Raw genomic sequence first — 16,826 nt, forward strand, 5'->3', positions numbered from 1 at the left:
TGCATTTTCATAATATATCTCTTGATTTCCAAGCCAAGGATATAAAATTCAGCAAGTTTTCAGCTCCCAACTAACATTTTAAAATACTTTTTTGCTTCTACAAAAATACAGGTCTTTAGGCTTCTAAAGCTATTTCACAATCTTGCAATAAATGGCATTTACTTCATAAAATTAGTGTATATATATACATATATATATAATTCTCACATATATATACATATATATATATATGAAAGATTATTTGGACTCTCTGCCCTCTAAGAGAATTGTCTTATAGTTTGACCGTTGTTCATCCCTGTTTCGTTTTTTTCTAGAAATAATTAGCTGATGATTACTATCACTATGGCTTATTAAACATGGATTATGTTCACATTATGAACCATGTGATTCTGAGTTAGATCAGAGTACAGACCAGCATGGTCGAGTGAGACCTGGTGCCTTGAAAACCATGTATGGTCCTGTGGGTGAATGTCCCCCAAGGTGTTTTGTTGGATTTGCAGCCTCCTCGTGTGTGTCTTACAAGGAAAAAACCTTACTATCCCTCTTCAAGAAATTTTAGAGTTCTAATATTTCTTACCCTAAAAATTACATAACTTATTTATATTCTATCCAGTATTTTGTTTAAATTCACAAAATGCTTAAGTTTATTATTGGCCCCATTTGTATGAGTAATTTAGTTCTTATATGGATTGTTAAAAATGGGGGAAGACATACATTCTGAATTTTCTAAAGTATATGCATTTTTTCCCTCATTCTGTCTTTTCTTTTTTCTATCTTTCCTAGTAAAGTTTTCTTATAAAGAACTTGCTTCCAATTCCATTTCTTTTACCATTTTTTTTTCATTTTTCAAGCAACATTTTAATACTGTATGTGACTTTCTAAATGTATTGTGATGCAGTGTGACTTTCTGAAATGAATACACTTTTCCCATGATTTTGCTCTGTTTAGGAGTTTGGCTTTATTAGGTAAAAAGAACCTTTTTTGGGTTACTCTCCCTGGTACAATTTCTAACATTTATTAGATTCTCTTACATTACATCACTCCCTAGTAGTTGATAAACCGGAACCATTGTCATTTAAGCACACTGGGGAATTTTTCTTTTAAAGTGATTCAGTGGGCTTTCCTGATAGCTCAGTTGATAAAAATCCACCTGCAATGCAGGAGAACTTGGTTGGTTTCCTGGGTTGGAAAGATCCGCTGGAGAAAGAATAGGCTACCCACTCCAGTATTCTTGGGCTTCTCTGTGGCTCAGCTGGTAAAGAATCTGCCTGCAATGCAGGAGACATGGGTTCAATTCCAAAATGAAGGAAAAAAATTTATCTGCAAAAAAGCATTAGCAGGCTGACAATAGGTATTTCATCTCCAACTAAACCTAATGAAATAACTTTTTAAAAGAGCTAAAGGTAAATAAGTCAGGCTAGAATTCTCTAATGACTTTGGAGTACAGGAAAGAAGGGGAAATAAAGCCATTTTTGAGTATGTGGATTGATAGTTTGCTCCTCAAAGGTATCTGAATAAACTCTTAAGAATGTATTTCAGCAAGGAGAAAATTACTAGAATTTTGTCTTTTTTGGTTAAAAAAAGAAAGCCAAAACTGCTAGTAAGAAGGTGTGTGCATAAAATTTAGCCCATATTTATTGATTTCCTAATGTCATTTCTTTCCAATATATGTTATAAAGGTATTCATTAAAAGCAAGATTTTACTAAGATTAGTATATTCTAGTGATCAGAGCTTTTCTCTTAAATACTTGTTAGTCATTGATAGATGGGTAGCATCTCACTACTGCAGACGCAGAGGTAGTGAACTTCATGGTACTCAGGAGTACTTGCTATTTGCATTTCTGAAGGGTAAACACATATATATCAACGTTAGTAAATTAGGTTATTAAATCATTTATAATTGATGAATCACAAATAAGGAACGTTTCTTTTATGTCTTAATAATTGATTTGAAACCCCAAGCATTATATAACAATTATATAATCATGTGGTCATTTGAATTCTAAGAATCTTGTTTCCTTTGCAGCGTCTAGCTTTGGAAGCAGAAAAAGTTCAAGCAGCCCACCAGTGGAGAGAGGATTTCGCAGTAAGCACCCTTTTTAACTACTTGAATTAATATTTACATTAATGTCTTGTGTTTTGATAACTAATGGTTGCATTTAAAATATATTTTTAGTGATGGGCTGTGGGACAAAAAAACAGTTCACTATACTTCATTTAAAAAAATACCTTCAAATATTCTCCCATACTCCAAAGTATTTATAAAATTAATAACAGAAAAAATAACATTAAGCTGTAACATTTAAATAATCTTTGCATGTATTATGAAGATATAGTAGTTGAAAACAAGTGGCATTTTCTAAGACGTGACATGCATAATGTAATCACTTTGGTGGGCAATACAATTGAAGTTAGAATAAATGTATTAAGATTTCTTTAATTTATTCCACATTAGCTAGACATTATCATTTGTCTGCTCTGGCTTGCTTTTACAAATATCAGATGATACTAACTTTTGTCTAAGTTTTTTAATCAACTGGTTTTGTTCTTCAGGAGTCATTGGGGTGAATTATATACAAATCTCAGAAATTCTTGTAATGAATTTCCTTCTTCCGACCCTTCCTCCTTCCCTCTTTTGTTTCTTCCGTCTCTCTCTCCCTTCTTCCTTCCCTTTTGCCTTCACTTCCTTCCTCCCACCTCTAGCTGTGTCTTATCTTCATATGTCCTTGAAGAAGTCTGACCTTAATAGTTAAAAGACTTCTGTTACATATTTAAGTTGTTTCAATTATAGTGAATATCTCTTTAGTTTCTGATTAAAGAACAATTCCAGACAACTCATTTGGGGAATGTTAACTGTGTCCTCCCCACATTTAAAGTATCTCACTCTAATATGATTACAGTAAGAAGGACAGCTTGAATATACTGTCCATTTGTCTTTGAAAAACAAAAATCTCAGATTTCAAGGTGAGAAAGTTGTGCTTCAGTTTAGCACTAAACTTGTTTAGTGCTTAGGAATTGAGGTTTAAGATTTAGAAATTAGCACTTTTACTTTGCGTTTCTGTGATTATATTGTATATCAAAGGAAAATGTAGTAAATGGCACTTCATTTACTTATAGGGTAATAGTTAAATAGTCTTTCGTGTTTATTAGTTCTGATATTTACTTTTACTCTCTTTTCTACTAATTTATATTTCTTAAGTAAACTCGTAGTCTACTCAGTTGAGACTCTGATTACTGCCAGTTTAGTTCTTTCATTTGGATTGATCATATTGCTTGATTTATTGGAATCATGTAGATACTGGCTTCATCCACAATTGTTTATTATAGGTGCACAGGTCAATATGGCATCCATAAAATATATATAAAGAAAAAATTAATGATTAATGCAATCTTTTTCAATATAGAGGAGAAATTTTAAACTCATCCAGTGAAGATTTTACAGGGCAGTTTCTTGCTGTTACATGAAAGGAAAATAAACTTGCATTTGTTTGGTGTGGCTTGAATAAACCAAAATAGCCAAATATTCTTTTAATGAACTGATAATTAATGCTATTTATTTTTCCTCCCCTCTTAGAAGTGGCATAGTAAAAGAATAATAGTTGTAAAGTTAGATTTTGTAGTCTGCCTAGTCTTGATATAGTAAGTTGGTGCTGTTTTAGTTTTAATCATGAGTAATTCTGAGAATCTAAAAATTGTAAGTTCATTCAAATCAGATTGCATAGTGTATAGATTAGACTGCTTTTCTCAAAAGCTTCTCTTGCATTAAAGGAATTTGGTAATATTTCAGTCATTTATTAGTGGTATGTCTTTTCAAATTTTCTAGGGAGAAATGCTGTATAAAAATTACTACAAGTAGGAATGTAGTATATAAAATTTCCTTTCCCATGAAACTCATTAACACTAAATTAACATTATGGCAATGATTTATTTTTCCTTATAGAAGTAATGTGTGACCATTGTAGATGACATGAAATCTTAATAGATGACATGAAAACTCTAAATGTGTGCTAGCCATTACTTTTTTATTTAATCTAAACCATCATCGATTGTATTGTACTTTACCATTTATGTATAGCTAAGAAGGAAAAAAAAATAAACCAATCAAATTATGATACATCAACAATTTCAATCAGTATTTATACTTTTCAGATATCAAAATGTGTAAAAATCCACCTTGAAATATAGCTTTCTAAAATCTACTCTCTCAGTGCCTGTATCCATGCAGAAGTATGGCTAGGAGAAGTCATGCAAGAGAACAAGTCAGTTACACAATGACAGTAATGCCATCACTAGATCTTCTATTGTTAAATAGAAAGAAAATGATTTACCCAGATTTAGGAGTTCCTAGCAAATAGTCATCACTGTGTCAGAGAATTTTGAACAAATTCAGTTCTAAATTTCCCTCTAAATTACTTCCCAATTTATTCAAGATCTATGAACATAGTGATTGACATTAAAAGAGACCATTAAAGGGAAAATAAATTAGTGCGCTTTAGAGCCCTGTCAACTCATTTCCTGAGTACCCTTCTTGATGAACTATAAATGGTGTTCACAGCACACATATCTGTCACAATTTGCATGTTGAGAATTGATATTTTCCATGTAAGTCTTTACAGGTGCCCTTCCCTTTGAAATAACACAGGTGAGGGACTGTTGAGACAATAGTGATCTTATCTTTGAAGAATAGAACCTGGATGAAGATTGCCTTCAGATTCAAATAAATAAATATTGCAAAAATAGGAGATCCTTTTCCTCCTTTTTGTTTCTTTTCTTCTCTGATAAACTAGACGATGCTACAGTTCATTTATATACATTAAGGTTAAACAAATCCTTCAAGACTGTGAAAAAAATCAAGTTCACTTTCATGAGTGGTTGGAAATTAGAAATCGATATTAAATCTCTCTTTATTTTGTGAACACAGACAAAACAACTGCAAATTTTATCAATTTCTTAACCAAACATTTAAAAATGTTTAATTTGAAGTTAAATGCTTCCATACTCCGAAAGATCCTTCTTTTAAACTTTATAAGCCTTTTATCTTTTAAGGGATTTAACTATTTGCATCAGTGCAATATTTCTTTAATGCCACCCTTTAATAATTTAACACTAGGATGATTTGAAGGCAGAAATAATTTACTAAAAGGTACATTAACATTTCAAAAAGAAATATAATATGCCAGTTCTTCCCTCCAGTATAAGTAGGGTGGTTTCATTAACATTACTTAGGCAAAATGTTGATTAACATTCTGTAGTCTGTACTGTAGAGAAATCTCAGGAACAACAAGAACAAAAGGCGAAGCACTAAAATGCTGGCAACAAGAAAGGGCTCGTGTAATTCACACTGTCCCTCAGCTCCACTCAATTCCCAGTTGGATGTACAATTGAGGGAACAAAAGGCGTACACTCTAAATGGATTAAGATTTATGCGGTCATGCATTTACAAGTTCAAACCAATATTTGTAAATAAGCTGTGTCTACCAGCTTCCTTTCAGGTCTGCATACAATTTACTGGCATTAAAGGGGACTTTTTATGTCAAGTATGATGGGGCAAATTATTTTATTAAGGGCAGGTGAGAGAAGGAAAAAGGAGCTTGGAAAATTAATTGTTCCGCATTAAATAATTGCTTTTATTTCTACTGAACAGATCTTTTCCAGTTGCTTCTGAAATCTCATTTGATTGCATTGCAATGGTTGGTTAACTAAAGCAATTTTGTTTCCAACTAAGCCTGCAATATTAATTGTACTTACACATGTATAAACATAAGGGGTACCTAATTTGTATTTTAATAAGTGGGATCTTTATGTATGGCTTACTAGCATCAGCTTGCTACTGTGAAGGCTGAGTACAGACAGGCTAAATTGGCCAGTAAATAAAACATTTGACGAGCCTCCTTTTAGCTCTAGCTTCACAGAGAAACTAAATTAGACAGTAGAAATTTTTCTAGTAAAGTTGAATGCTATTGAGTGTTAATCAGGCTAATTTAGTTTTAGTTTTATATATATATATTTTTAAATTACCTTACTCTAATATTTTCAAATGTTGCTTTAAAAGTTGTACTGTGTAGAATTTCGGTTTATATGAGTTAAATTAATAGGCACTGGCATTATATATTTATTATTTCATCTATCCTTAGCATTTCATGAAATAGCCTTACCTCTATTGATTGCAGCACAAACAGTTGTGAATATGGGAACTATGAAATCATACTATATTTATTTTGGTTACAGGTATAAGAGAAACACTTTTCTAAATTTGTACATGTGCTGGATATGAAAGTGCTGACTTTCTAGGAATGAAAAATGGTGGACAAAGTGGCATTTTGTCTTAATGAAAGAATGAATGAATTTAATAGATTATTAAGATACTTTACTCTGTAGCTGGATTTAGTCTTTGTTAGTTTCTGCCTTTGGTAGAGTCGTTCTTTTGGAATCAAGAGCTCTCATATTTCAGTGTATTTTTGCAACACTTCATACTTAGGGAAGTAATCAGTTTTTTACTACTGCTTTCTTGAGTCTTATCAATTTTCTCCTCATCATCAAGACAGATGAAAAGGAGCCACAATGCAAAACTGATTTACCCCCATATTGTGGGAAACCAATTTAATAGAAAAGATCCAGACAAATATGTGTTGTCTGACTCTTTTTGTTTGTGCATGCACATAAAAGCCCATGGTAAAATGACTGTAAGACACCAGAGTAGAAAATAACAACCAGGGGCTTTAAATGATTCATTATCCTGATAACCCCTTTTTTTCCTTATATTGAAAAGAGAAGCAACATATTTACTCATTATTTACCTAGCCAATACTGTTTAAAAAAATTTTTTTTAATATATTCTAGTAATTATTCTGCCCTCACTATTATTTCTTTTGAAGCCAAAGTGACATGATAGTATAAGATGATACAGTAGAACTCCTGCAGGTAAAGCATCATGACAATATGTGCTGGAATAATGCAAGTGTCCCTCCTCTCAGGAAGATAGAGAGGACTTTGGGAAATGGGTAGGTGGATGGAGTCCTATGTATTTTCCAAGGCTAATCTGCTGCTTGTGTATCCCAGGATTGAGCTGATTTTACATTACTACATTAAGGAGAGATTCCTGGAATTACTGCCATGTTCTAAAAATTATAATCATGAAGAACACACAAAATCATCCTCATTGATACTTAAGTTAGAGTCAGTTATTATCATCGGCAGATATTAAATTGTAGTTGTCACAAGAGAGCTTTTGAATGTACCTGTTTCATTAACTTCTTTATAAGTTGAGCTGCATTTTATTACAGTTTTTGGATGCCCCTTATTTGCATTAAGGTGAGGTTTACTATCTTAATTTCTCAATCACAAAAGAAATAAAAAGATGAAGAAAAATGTATCAGCATTACAAATCAATGTAGAGTCTACAAAGATTTGCTCTATAAACTTTTATCCGATTCATTTTCTTACTTAAAAAACTGCAGTTACTTTCCATTTTCAATAAATGGTATACCAGGCCTTTCATGATCTTGCCCCATTTTATCTTTAGTAAATTTTTCATTGCAACATTTCCCCAGTAGTTATTACCCTTTCCCTGAAATTCTGAGTCCTAAGCAGAGTAAACTACTTGATGTTTTCCTTAGACAGTATTTCCTTCCTCTTCTCACCTTTTGAAAATTTCTGCCTAGAATCTTTCATCTCTGCCCAGTTTCCTTTTGGTTTTGATCCACCAATCTTGGATTCATTGTTTGTTTTATATGGTCCTCTAATGCTGAGTATGTATTCATATTCAGGTATATATTCCCTATATAATTTTCCTTTTACCACATTTTTTCAGCACTGAAATGTAAACTTCTTGGGGATAAAAAAGTTTTGACTAAAGCATAACCAAAATAACTATAGTCTAGTACGTAATAGACAGTAGTCTATGAATAAGTAATTAAAAAAAAATACTGAGATACCTATTTTTTACTCTAATCATTTATTGTCAATTTTGCTGGAGAAATAATTTTTAAAGTTTGTTGAAACTGCACATTTTTAATGTCTGAATATGTTTGCCCACAGCTGTGGTATAGTTACATAACACTGGGCTTGGAGGTATGCAAATCTCCTTTAAGTATTGGCTTTCCCACTAACTTGCAATGCAGTTTCGGAAAAATAGCAATCTTTTGATATTAATTTTTTTTTTTATATAGAAACTCTTGGTCCTGTTGTCTCCACTGGCATAATTATTTTTGTGAGATGCTCTGTGTCCTCCCTAGCTCCATAACAAAGAAGCTATTTACTAGAAACCTTGAGATACATCTCAGGTGCTCACATCCAGGCTGGTGCAAGACCTGTGATGGCTGTTTGCCTAGTTCAGTGAGCATCTCCCAGCTGCGTTGACTCTGGTACTCGAGCTCTTTTCATTGCTCTAATGAAAGAAATACCATTCTGCTCACGCTGCTATCAACTAGTGCATCCCTAACCGTAAAGCCCTTTGAACTGCAGTATTCGGGTATTCTGTGCAGAAAGAGGGTAAATGACCTTATTCCTAACCATAGACAGTTTTTAAAACCTAGATAAATAATATTTTAATCTACCGTTTTAAAAAGTCAAAGTTCATACAAAACATCCACTGTAAACAAAATAAGTGGAATTACGTACTATTTGTCTTTGTGTCTTCTTTATTTCACTCAGTGCAATGTCCTTGAAATCCATCCATGTTGTATTCATTGTAGAATCTTTACTTTGTGCCTGTGTGTGTGTGCATTTAGTCGTGTCCAACTCTTTGCAACCCCATGGACTGTAGCCCCCCAGACTCCTATGTCCATGGAGTTCTCCAGGCAAGAATACTGGAGAGGGTTGCCATTTCCTTCTCCAGAGATCTTCCTGATCCAGGGATCGAATTCATGTGTCTTGTGTCTTTTACATTGGCAGGCAGATTCTTTACCAGCTGAGCTGTCGGTGAAGCCCTTTACTTTTTAGAGAGGCTGAATAGTAATATATTCTATTTATATACCATAATTTTTTCATCCATTCATCTGTCAATGGATGTTTTGATAGTTTCCACATCTTCAGTTCAGCTCAGTCACTCAGTCGTGTCTGACTCTTTGGGACCCCATGGACTGCAGCACGCCAGGCTTCCTTGTCCATCACCAACTCCTGGAGCTTACTGAAACTCATGTCCATTGAGTCGGTGATGCCATCCAACTATCTCATCCTCTGTTGTCCCTTCTCCTCCTGCCATTCCCAAGATCAGGGTCTTTCCCAATGAGTCAGTTCTTCATATCTGGTGGCCAAAGTACTGGAGTTTCAGCTTCAGCATCCGTCCTTACAATGAACACCCAGGATTGATCTCCTTCAGAATGGACTGGTTGGATCTCCTTGCAGTCCAAGGGACTCTCAAGAGTCTTCTCCAAAACCACAGTTCAAAAGCATCAATTCTTTGGCGCTCAGCCCAACTGTCACATCCATACATGGCTACGTGAAAAGCTATAGCTTTGACTAGATGGACCTTTGTTGGCAAAGCAATGTCTCTGCTTTTTAGTATGCTGTCTAAGTTGGTCATAGACAGAGTGCCTGAAGAACGATGGACTGAGGTTCGTGACATTGTACAGGAGGCAGTGATCAAGACCATCCCCCCAAAAAAAGAAATGCAAAAAGACAAAATAGTTATCTGAGGAGGCCTTACAAATAGCTGAGAAAAACAAAGGAAGCTAAAGGCAAAGGAGAAAAGGAAAGATACACCCATTTAAATGCAGAGTTTTAAAGAATAACAAGGAGAGATAAGAATGCCTTTCTCAGTGATCACTGCAAAGAAATAGAGGAAAACTGCAGAGTAGGAAAGACTGGAGATCTATTCAAGAAAATCAGAGGTACCAAGGGAACATTTCATGCAAAGATGGGCACAAGAAAGGACAGACATGGTATGGACCTAACAGAGCAGATATTAAGAAGTGGTAAGAATACAGAGAGAAACTATACAGAAAAGATCATGACCAGATAACCACGGCGGTGTAATCACTCACCTAGTGCCAGACATCCTGGAGTGCAAGCAAAGTCAAGTGGCCCTTAGGAAGCATCACTACAAACAAATTTCTAAATTTCCATATCTTAGCTATTTTAAATAAGGGTACAATGAAAATGAAAGTGTTATTATTTCTTCTAGATCTTGATTTTAATTCTTTTGGACACATAGCTGGAAATGGGATTGCTGGATTAAATGATAGTTCTGTTTTTTGTTTTTAATTTTTTTTTAGAAACGATACTGTTTTGTGTAATGATTGCACCATTTTGAATTCTCACCAGTAGTTTGCAAGGGTTCCAGTTTCTCTACATCCTCACCAATGCTTGTTGGTTATCTAATGCATTAAAGACTTAACGGTAAAAATCTAAAACTGTTTAAGACACTTAAACATAGCAGAAAAGTTTCATGACATTATTCTTGGCAGTGATTTGATGGAGTGACACCATAAGCATAGGCAACAAAGCCCAAAATAGGCAAATGAGACTACACAGAACTAAAAAGCTTCTGCACAGCAAAGGGAACAATCAACACAGTGAAAAAAAAGCAGCCTATGAATGGGAGAAAATATTTGCAAACCATATATCTGATAAGAGGTTTATCTCCAAAATATGTAAGAAGCCCATACAACCCATTAACAGAAATGACAACCTGAGGCCTTTCTCATCATCAGACTGTGGAGCTAATTCTCATATTCCATTTATTGAAAGTGAAAGTCACTCAGTCATGTCTGTCTCTTTGCAATCCCATGGACTGTAGCCTGCCAGGCTCCTCTGTCGGTGGAGTTCTCCAGGCCAAAATTCTAAAGTGAGTAGCTGTTCCCTTCTCCAGGGAATCTTCCCAACTCAGGAAGCAAACCCAGGTCTCCCTCATTGCAGGCAAATTCTTTATCGTCTGAGCCACCAGGAAAGCCCATTTATTTAATTCTTCTCTCAAATAGGGCAGAAACACCTTTCCATAGGAGTCTTTGAGGAGACTTAACCTTATCCTCATCTTATAAATATCCCTGTAAACTCTTCTTTATGTTTTTCTCCTTTTGTAGAAAACAGTCCTCCTCTACCAAATGAATGTATGAAAATAGATTTCTGATAATTTTTCAGCTTTCTTCCTATTCTGAATGTCCTCTATTTTTAAATAAATTCATATTTCCAAAAAGCTCTTTGAAATTAGATGAGATAATTTATGGGACTATGCTTAGCACTTTGGAAGGTCTCAAAAATGGTAATTTTAATAGAGGAGGCACTATCCCATTCAAGCCTTATTCTTTTTAAGAAGTTCTCATTGCTTCTTAATGATTAAGTGTGGCTGGGCATATCTGCTCAAGAAGGAAAATATGTATTGCCCTTAATAGGCAGTAGATGATTGCTTATTAAATTGACTTAAGTCCATTTTACCTATATTACATTTATGAAAAATCAGTGCATTTGGAAGTGACAGGTACTCAGCATGAGACTAAGAAATTTTTTTTTGTTCTTACTGATATTTGTCTTTATGATTGTATGAAATTCTAGTTTATTCACTACCTAAAATAGCCCCGGTAGACCTTAGTAGAATTTTTTAAAAAGTTGTGTCTAAAGATATTCTTAGGAAGTACAGAGATTAATACATATTTCTATTTACTGTAGATACTTTATGATCGACCCTAGGGTAGTAACTCTATTCTCAGAGATAAGTTTTATATTGAGAATAGCATTAGATGTAGGAGAAAGAAGTGGCAACCCACTCCAGTATTCTTGCTGGAGAATCCCAGGGACAGAGGAGCATGGTGGGCTGCCGTCTATGGGGTTGCACAGAGTCGGACAGGACAGAAGCGGCTTAGCAGCAGCAGCATTAGATGTTGGAATAGTTCACTTTAATGGCATTATAGATATGCTAATATTTCGACATATTGCCATGGGAAAGAGAAGGCTTTAGGAATTGAAGAACTGGAGTAGAGAGCTTTTGTTCCTGAAGGACTGGCACTACAGTGATGAAATTTGGAGCTTTTTTATAAAGAAGCAAAGCGATAAGATGCAAGCAATTAATACACAGTCATGGGATTTAGTCACTAGTAGGATACATTTTGACTTTGGGAGTCACCTAGAAAATGACCATGAGAACTGTGTTTCAATGGAGGGATTATATGTGTTGAGAATACATGAAAACTGTTGAAACGTGGGTCTGGATAATGTTGAGAGTATGGATGTTGCAATGAGAAGTCTATCGAGTAAGTCTCTTAAGTAGACAGAAGGCATTTTAAAAAGGTCTTTGAATTAAACTTATAAGTTTAAAAGGAAAGACAACGAAACCTAGAGAATATTGATCCACATGATTGAAAAAATATTAACTGGACTTTAGTGCTGGATTTGATTATATATAGGAAAATACTATGAAAATTTAGAGAAATTATTATTTCCATTCATGCAAATCAGCTTTCTCCTTTACAGTTCATGCTTGTGTCGTCTTTTAACCTTACAAGCCAGCTTGTCAATGGATTTTATTCCTCATGCTATTCAAAGATGTCCACATTTTTGTTTGTTTGTTTTACTTTCTCATCAACATAACAAACTGGTTCCCATTTATCATTAAAAAAAGTCACCTCTTTTAGTTTTGCCACATATCTTTTGTCATAGTCTTCAAGTCTCGGAAAAAAAAAAAAGAAAAAAAAATAGACTGGCTCCACCTTTTCGTTTTCGTCTTCATCCAGTGGCCGGCCAGCTCCAGTCTAGCAACAGAGTTCATCCATCGTGAGAATGTTCTCAGTGGTCACACTTACCTCAGCTCGTCAAACCTAATGAACTTTTTAATTTATCTCTGTACTTGGTGCTTTCCTATCATTTTAGTGTACCACTTCTTACTTATTCTTTCATCAAGGACACGTTTCTTCTGTTAGTTTTCAGGAAACTCCATTTTTCTGGTTTTCCTATTTTCTCACCATTTATTCCTTCTTAATCTCCTTTTTTAGTACTTCTTTCTGTACGGTAGCTCTAATTTTAGGGAACACTTTAAATTTAGGGAACAGTCTTAGAACTGTTCTAAGTTTAAGGAACAGTCTTAACCTGCTTGTTTTAATGCCCATATTTTCTCCCAGGACATTGCATCCATTTTGTTGAAATTATATAGAATTCTACCCAAATCTCTTTTCTGAGCTCTCAGCTCATTTATGCAACTGATCATTTGCTGATTCCATTTAAATGCCTCACTTGCATGGCACTAACATGCCCAGAAGAGCTGTTGTTTCCATCCTACTTCCCCCACCAACCCACCACCACCACCCAGTATCCTGATCATCTGTTAATTTCTCCACCTCAGATGAGATCAAGTTCTCATCTAGCCAAAATTAAGTCTTAATCCTTTATTTCAGGACTTCCCAGGTGGTGCCTGTCAATGCAGGAGACACAAGAGAAACAGATTCGGTTGCTGGATCAGAAAGATCCCTTAGAGTAGGAAATGGCAACCCACGCCATTATTTATGTCTGGAAATTCCCATGGACTAAGGAGACTGGTGGGCTGCAGTCCATGGGGTTGCAAAGAGTGGGACACGACCGAGCAACTGAGCACAGGCACACACTCACAGTCCTTTGTTTCTCCCTCTGCCATAACCGCTCACATACTGTGATTCGTGTGTAAATTCTGTTCCGAGTCCATGTATATCATGCAACCATTCATTTGTTCTTTACAAACACCATGTTTATTTGAATTACTGGGATCCCACAGGCAGAATAATCTTGAAATTATTAATCAAATTATGAATCAGAAGTCTACTCTACTGTCCTGGGGAAATCCACAGGTTTGTTTTACAGAATTTTAGTGGCCCAGCATATACATAATTAAATAAGATTTTAGATTGTCAGTTCAATAGAAGAGAATGAGATTTTTTAAAAGAATTAACACAATTTTATAAGATGGTGGGAAATGAAGCTTTATATATCCTTCTGATACAAACATTTTAGACACCAAAGAAGATGATCAAGATGTACAAATTTTAAACTAATAAGTCAGGCAAATATCAAAACAGAGTAGTTTAAATAACACAAAGCTGAATGTAGAAAGTAATAACTGCTTTTCTCAAACTACCTGTGAAAAATGTGTATGTAGCAGTAACAACAGTAAAATCCAGGCAGCACAGGTAAAAAAAGAGGGGAAAAAAGCCAAACGTTACTTCTAGCCAAAATTAATGATACAAAATATGAAGTTTTGTATGGATTTGGTTGTAAAATAGCAATTACTAAGTGCCTACTTCTGCTTTGTTAGAAGACATTATGGTCTGAGAGAGAAGGTAATCAAGAGAGCTTGTAATTGCTGGATGTAAGAATCAGCTCTCATGGAAACTGTAGTGTTGTGTGCCATATATTATATGTTAATTAAATTATTAGATTCAAAAATTATAAAAGTAGAAAAAGCTACTTTGTTATAATGTTTCGCCAGTGTGTGTACAGCTCTCCTAGGGATCCTTAAGAATCAAATGGAATCCTTTTTTTGTTTTCCAAAGTCTTTTATTACGTTCTCACCATAAGGTTCTCCGTGACATCCTGTGAGGTAAGGTCAACACATTGAGAACCCTTCGGCAGTGAGCCGGTGTGAATAACTAGAATGTGATTTCTCTCTCATGGGTCTTAAAACTGAAGAAAGCTTGGCAGACACTAACTGGAAGTCTTACTAATTATGGAAATAAATATAATTAGTCTAAATGCAGTTCTAAAGGTTGGAAAAAAGGGACTAAATGGTAAATAGACCTGAGGTAGAAAAAAAATTATAATAAGCAAGTAGAGCTCAAAAAATCTGAGTAGTATTGCTGCTCAGTTACTCAGTCATGGCCAACTCTTGGGACCCCATGGGTTGCAACCCAGCAACCTCCTCTGCCCATGGAATTTTCCAGACAAGCATACTAGAGCAGGTTGCCATTTCCCACTCCTCGAAACCATGTCTCTTGCATCCCCTGCATTGACAGGCAGATTCTTTACTGCGGCGCCACCTGGGAAGTTTGGGAAGTTGGGTTTAGTTAATAACAAAATAGCAATAACAGTAATAATCAGGGCTATGCAATCACTTTTTCCCTAAAGTTACAATACCTTAATTGTTTTTGTAAAAGTTTTAGTATCATTATTTAAAAATTAAAATAATTACAAAAGAAAACTTAAAATCTTGCCTAAACTCCATAGCAAGGTTTATTCCTTGTTTACATTGTCTTATCATGTTCAGTTTATCTGTTTATACTTTTTTCATGTATTTTTTCATGATATACATACAAAATTCATTGATATAGTCAATATAACAGAGTGTACAGACTTATAATCAGAGAGTATGCTCTATTTGAATAGATTAGCATGTTCGTGTGTTCTCTCACTTTCTTCATACATCCCCCAATCTCCTTAAACTATTACTTTTAAGATTCATCTTACTTCTATTACCACAGTGTTTAATACTGCTTCTATAACTTGATGGATTAAATGCTATCAGTATAACTTTTATCATAATTCTCCCATTACTGCCCTTATTTTTTGCTCTTTAAATTCATAATTTGATTGAATGCATTTTGTTTGAAGTAGTTGGATCGAGACGAGCTATGAGATTCCTTAATTCCTGAGTTCTTGTGTGATTGAGAATATCTGAGCATTTCATTTTGGGCTTGAAACCCTTGACCAAGTATGCATTTTCTCCCACTCCAAATTTTGGGACATTGCTTTACAGTCTTCTGTCAGTTTTCATGGCCATCAAGAACTCTTAAGGGGCTTCCCTGGTGATTCTGACAGTAAAGAATCTGCCTGCAGTTTGGGAGACCAGGATTCAGTCCCTTGGTCGGGAAGATCCCATGGAGAAGGAAATGGCAACCCACTCCAATATTCTTGCCTGAAGAATTCCATGGACAGCCAAGCTGCAATCCATGCGGTCACAAATAGTCAGACACAACTGAGCAACTAAATCACACACACAGACACACACACACACACACACACGCACACACATACAACCTACCTACCTACCAAAAGCTATTCTGACTTTAGCCCCTGGTTTCCATCCTTAATTGATTTGATTCTTTTCACTGATTCTGTAATGATATGTTCTTTGTTTTTGAGGTTGAACAAGGAATGATACATCTGATTGTTGATTGTTTGATGTCTTCTTATTAAAATAGTAATTTCATTTCAGAGATGTTTATGTTTACTTTCAGCATAGTTTTGAATATTTCTGTGTGTAATTTTTCATGGTTTTTCAAGAATATTGTTTAAAGTTGGATCTCTATTTCTGTTTTCTATAACTGTATATTCCCTGTTACAGTTTTTAAAAAATATATTTTTATTCAATTGCATTTCACTTGATATGATTTTCTGAAGCCTGTCTAGAATGATGGTCTTTTCACCTGCATCTGTGCTTTTGTTGATTCCTTGTGTCTTTTTTCACTAAATAATCTTTTTTTGTGTCTCCCACTTTTCTCTGTGTTCTGGCAGCTTCTTTCCCAACTTATATTGGTTTATAAACTAATATTTTGAACTCCTGTATCTTTTATTTTATTTTACCCCCTTGCCTTCTCCCTCCACCCTTTAATTTAACGAATTGATCTACAGTTTCTCTGACCCTCTAAAGAGTCATGGATCTTAATTCTTTTATTTTAGAATTTCATGTTAAGTTAGTTTTCCTATCTTCCCTCCCTTTTCCAAAATGGCTATGTGCAGGTTCCAGAATCTTCGCATTAAATACTGATTTGATAGAAGTTGATGAAAGTTTTTTTAAAAAAAGAGAACCAAATATAGTTTAGAGATAGCTTAGGCCTTCTCCTCATAGGACTTTTCCACTAAGATGAACAGTCTTAGCTGTGTTCCTTTGTACGTTTTCAGCCAGTTGTTAACATTCAAGAAGTCTGTAAGAC

The 16,826-nt window shown here is 34.8% G+C and overlaps 1 protein-coding gene across 7 annotated transcripts in view; it reads left to right on the forward strand.

The window, feature by feature from the left end:
- CACNA2D1 (calcium voltage-gated channel auxiliary subunit alpha2delta 1) overlaps nucleotides 1-16,826 on the forward strand; it is a 526,060-nt gene that overhangs the window by 282,101 nt on the left and 227,133 nt on the right. For all 7 annotated transcript variants that reach the window (XM_068973034.1, XM_068973032.1, XM_068973033.1 and 4 more), the window contains exon 4: nucleotides 2,027-2,086. In XM_068973034.1, the coding sequence (XP_068829135.1) occupies nucleotides 2,027-2,086 (60 nt within the window). The remainder of the gene's footprint in view (nucleotides 1-2,026; nucleotides 2,087-16,826) is intronic.

This window comes from Capricornis sumatraensis, chromosome 5 (genome assembly GCF_032405125.1).
Source record: "Capricornis sumatraensis isolate serow.1 chromosome 5, serow.2, whole genome shotgun sequence".
In the NCBI taxonomy this organism is placed as follows: Eukaryota; Metazoa; Chordata; class Mammalia; order Artiodactyla; family Bovidae; genus Capricornis; species Capricornis sumatraensis.